Source organism: Pistacia vera, unplaced genomic scaffold (assembly GCF_008641045.1).
Source record: "Pistacia vera cultivar Batoury unplaced genomic scaffold, PisVer_v2 Contig570, whole genome shotgun sequence".
NCBI lineage: Eukaryota > Viridiplantae > Streptophyta > Magnoliopsida > Sapindales > Anacardiaceae > Pistacia > Pistacia vera.
The window spans coordinates 438,253-442,235 of NW_022196413.1; the positions used below are offsets into that span (position 1 = coordinate 438,253).

Below are 3,983 nucleotides of genomic sequence, written 5' to 3' on the forward strand. Positions count from 1 at the left end.
TACGTTGGAAACAATACACATCTTCCGCGAATGAACAGACATCTATCAATTCCGGATGCTCGTCCATATTTGATGGATGACTATTCATCACGAATAGACGAGCATCCACGAAAATAATAATGAACTCACGTTCATATTATTTGGATGGGAGTCCATTTACTATGGACAAGTGGACAAGCATCCACCTTATATGATGCCCGTCATAAAATTTTAAAAATAAAATAATGGATGGGCGTACATCTCTTTTAGAAGGGGATACACATCTTTCTCCATACCTGGAAATTTAGAAGCTCTCCTTAACACTTGAATTGCATATCTCCATTCTTAAGGTGTCTTCTTGCAAGACATGGCTCTACCAATTGTAATGAGTGCAAGTGGTAAACCGCCACACTCTTTAGCCGCAAGTTTAGCCAACTCCAAAATATCCGGATGACTATCAAGAATTTCTCCCCCAAGCTTTCTCTCAAACAATTTCCAAGCTTCTTCTTCTCCAAAACATTCTACTTTAAACTTCCTATCAGCTTCCATGAGTCCACAAACATCAAGAAAACGAGTAGTTTTTGTGGGATTCCTTTGAGGAATTAATGTCCAACTCCTCCTCCTCCTACAATCATTACGCCGCCACCTGCAACCAGTCCTCCAATTCTAGCAAGGGGCAAGAAGAAAAGTCCCCAAATATGGAGTGTTGTTTTAATTGCAGCTGCTGCAGCCCTGGTTCCTTTCTTGGTCATTCTTGTTTTCTTGTGTTATTACAAAAGGATGCAAGGAAAAGAAAAAGCAAAAGCTGAACAAGAAGGTATGTTGTATCAATAGCATCAGACAATACTAAATTTTGATTCTATATTTGCAGTTTGATCATTTTTGTTTCTTTATCAAACAGTGGATAGGTTTGTGGAGTTATCAGGGAAGAAAATGGCGACTTTGTGGAGTTCAGAGGATCCTGAGAGAACCGTGGAATTGGAATTTTTGGACAGGACCATACCAGTTTTTTACTTGGATGATTTACTAAGGGCATCAGCAAAAGTTTTGGGCAAAGGGAAGCTAGGTAGTACATACAAAGCAACCCTGGAATTGGGTTCTGTGGTTGTTGTGAAGAGAGTCAAAAACATGAACGGTTTGAGCAAAAAAAGAATTTATCCAGCAGATGTCGTTGCTGGGAAAGATGAGACATGAAAACCTTATAAAGATTATCTCCTTTTACTACTCCAAGTATTTTATGGACGAGCATCCATGTGAGGTGGACGCCGATCCATGGTAAATAAACCCTGGTCCAAATAATATAGACGAGAGTCCATTGTTATTTTTATAAACACTCGTTCATTTATGATGAATGATCATTTATAAAATATGGATGGACATTCATAATTATTAGACTACCGTTTATTCATGTAAAACGTGTGTTGTCTCTAACGTGATTACGTCTGACTAAATGCCATATATGTTGGCACAAAAATTATCAATGCCTGTAGCATTATTGATTTATTGTTTGAGTTGTGCGCTTATTCACCCCAATCCATTTTTTTACTATGAATTATAATATATATATTAAAATATATAATTTTAGACATAATTATCACTGGTACTATCATAAATGATAAAAAAATGTAGTAATCTTAAATTATATAGCACCATTCATAAAGTTCTTAGAATTCTTACATTGACCTAAAAAACCGACAATTATATAAACATAATATATATTATAATTATAATATTATTCCTAATTGTTAAATAATATTATTGAAAAAACTAGAAATTTATTATATTGTGAGTATCACAATTTCTTTGTGCAGGATTTCAGTCATTTGATATTAAAATAAGGCATTAAAATTTAAATTTGTAACATGTAACATTTCAATAATGTAAAACTTGAAATTTCAACATAATAAGTTAAATATTATATTTGCAATATAGATAGTACAACTGCATAAATATTAAACATTATCCATGTTGATCAAATCTTTTATCTGCACCAAGTTTATTAAATTAAATCAATCAAGTCATAATTTTTTATATTTCGCCTTATTCATATTTTTATCCAGTTTATATTTTATTAATATTTTTTTAAAATTAAGTTTGGATAATGGATTGGGTTTTAGGTACCCCATACCCAGCCCAAATAGAATGGGTTAAGATTGCGGCAATCCAATCTCACCCCAATTCTAATTGGGTTGGGTATGGGGCACCCCAAATGGCTTGAAACCGGTTGGGTCAACTCATTTACCCACATTACCATCCCTAATCAAAAATTTTTTTTCAGAAACAGAAGCAACTCTAGATCTAGATGCCCGCTTCGTTGAAAATATGAACTTTCTGCAAAGGTTTGGTATTATAGGAACCATGTACAAAACTCTGCCTCAAGACAATTTTATCCCTTATTAATAAAAATTTTGGACAATATACCCTACTTTAAAACAGATTTACATTAATATCCTATTTCAATTTTACCCTGTAATTAAATTTGGACAATAATGCCCTTATATTTAAATAATTTACAGAACCACACTGCCACCAAGCCACCAGCACCATAGCACCCAGCCACCACCGCCGACACGCGGGGTCAACCACCACGGACCACCGTCGGAAAATTGCCGGAGTCCCTAAAAAAGAAGGAATTCTGTGGGAGGCTCGGGAGGCTTCGATATGGCCGTTTTGGCCATATTGATGGCCGAAAACGGCCATATCGGGCCATTATCGGCCAGATCTATTCTGGCCATTTTCGGCCAGATCTGGCATTATCGGCCAGATCTGGCCCGATATGGGTTTTCGGCCATCAATATGGCCAAAAACGGCCATGCGGAGCCTCTTGGTCACGGTGACGTACATCACGGGGACATCTGGCGGTGGTTCGCGGTGGTGGCAGGAGGTGGGGGTGATTTCGTCATAAATTAAAGTTTTATATAAGCGGGGGGTGTTTTAGCATAATCTGAATATTGGGGGTTTAAAAAATTATTCAAAAATTAATAATAAAAATAATTTTATATTAATATTTAAAATGGGGACAATTTAGTAATTTAAATAGCATACCACCAATTTATTCTCCATAACCAAAAATTAAAATGGGGACAATTTAGTAATTTAAATAGCATACCACCAATTATTTCTCCATAACCAAACATTTAATATACAATACCACCAACTAATCAAAAATATTTTCTAAAGATTTCCAGTAATCTTTCAAGGTAATCTATCTTTTCAGTAATTCAATATTCCTAATAATCTAACATTTCTGAATCAAACGTTCTCTCTCTCTTCTCTCTCTCTCTCTCTCTCTCTCTCTCTCTCCTCTCTCTCTCTCTCCTCTCTCTCTCCTCTCTCTCTCTCTCTCTACTGTGTTGTGTCTTTAACTTATTTTGAAGTCATCAATTGACTAGTTTTCTAGGCGCATTGGACAAAGACAATGGATAGTGTAAGACGATCGAGGACCATTTATTAAAGCTATTAAAGGGCAGAACAATTTTCCTCCTTGTTTGAAAGTCAAAAGACTCAAAACACACCCAAAATATTTACAGACATAACCGAATTTGAAACTTTGTTGCGAAAAGACTTTAATATCTATTTTATTATACTTTTTTTCCCATTATTTTATTTATTTTGATTTGAAGTGTATAATATATTATTAATTTAGCTTATATAATAAAATAATGATTAAAATAAACTAAATTATAATAAATTATATTATTATTTTGAAATAAAATGGGTTATCAATTTTACTATTTTATGGTGAAAATAAAAATTAAAGAAACAAAAACCAAAAGATACTATAATTAGATAAAAGGGATTATAGTTATAATTAGTTTAGTATTAATGAGTAATTATTTCATAGGGCATGTCAATTGTTTGGTTGATTTGAACTTTTCAAAATCTTTGGTTGCGTTTATTACTTTACCCAAACTTCGAGGAGGAAAATGTTATAAACCGAGATAATTTATAATTTATTGGAAGTGTGGGTTGGGCTCTAGGTGCATTGGAGATGATTTATAATT

General features: G+C 33.9%; 1 protein-coding gene across 1 annotated transcript; it reads left to right on the plus strand.

Moving 5' to 3' along the window:
* Positions 1-741: 741 nt before the first annotated feature.
* On the plus strand, positions 742-1,173 carry LOC116108909 (inactive leucine-rich repeat receptor-like serine/threonine-protein kinase At1g60630). Its single transcript, XM_031395155.1, has 2 exons — positions 742-796; positions 881-1,173. The coding sequence occupies exons 1-2, from the start codon at positions 760-762 to the stop codon at positions 1,171-1,173; spliced, it is 330 nt and encodes a 109-aa protein (XP_031251015.1). The 5' UTR covers positions 742-759.
* The last annotated feature ends 2,810 nt before the right edge of the window (positions 1,174-3,983 follow it).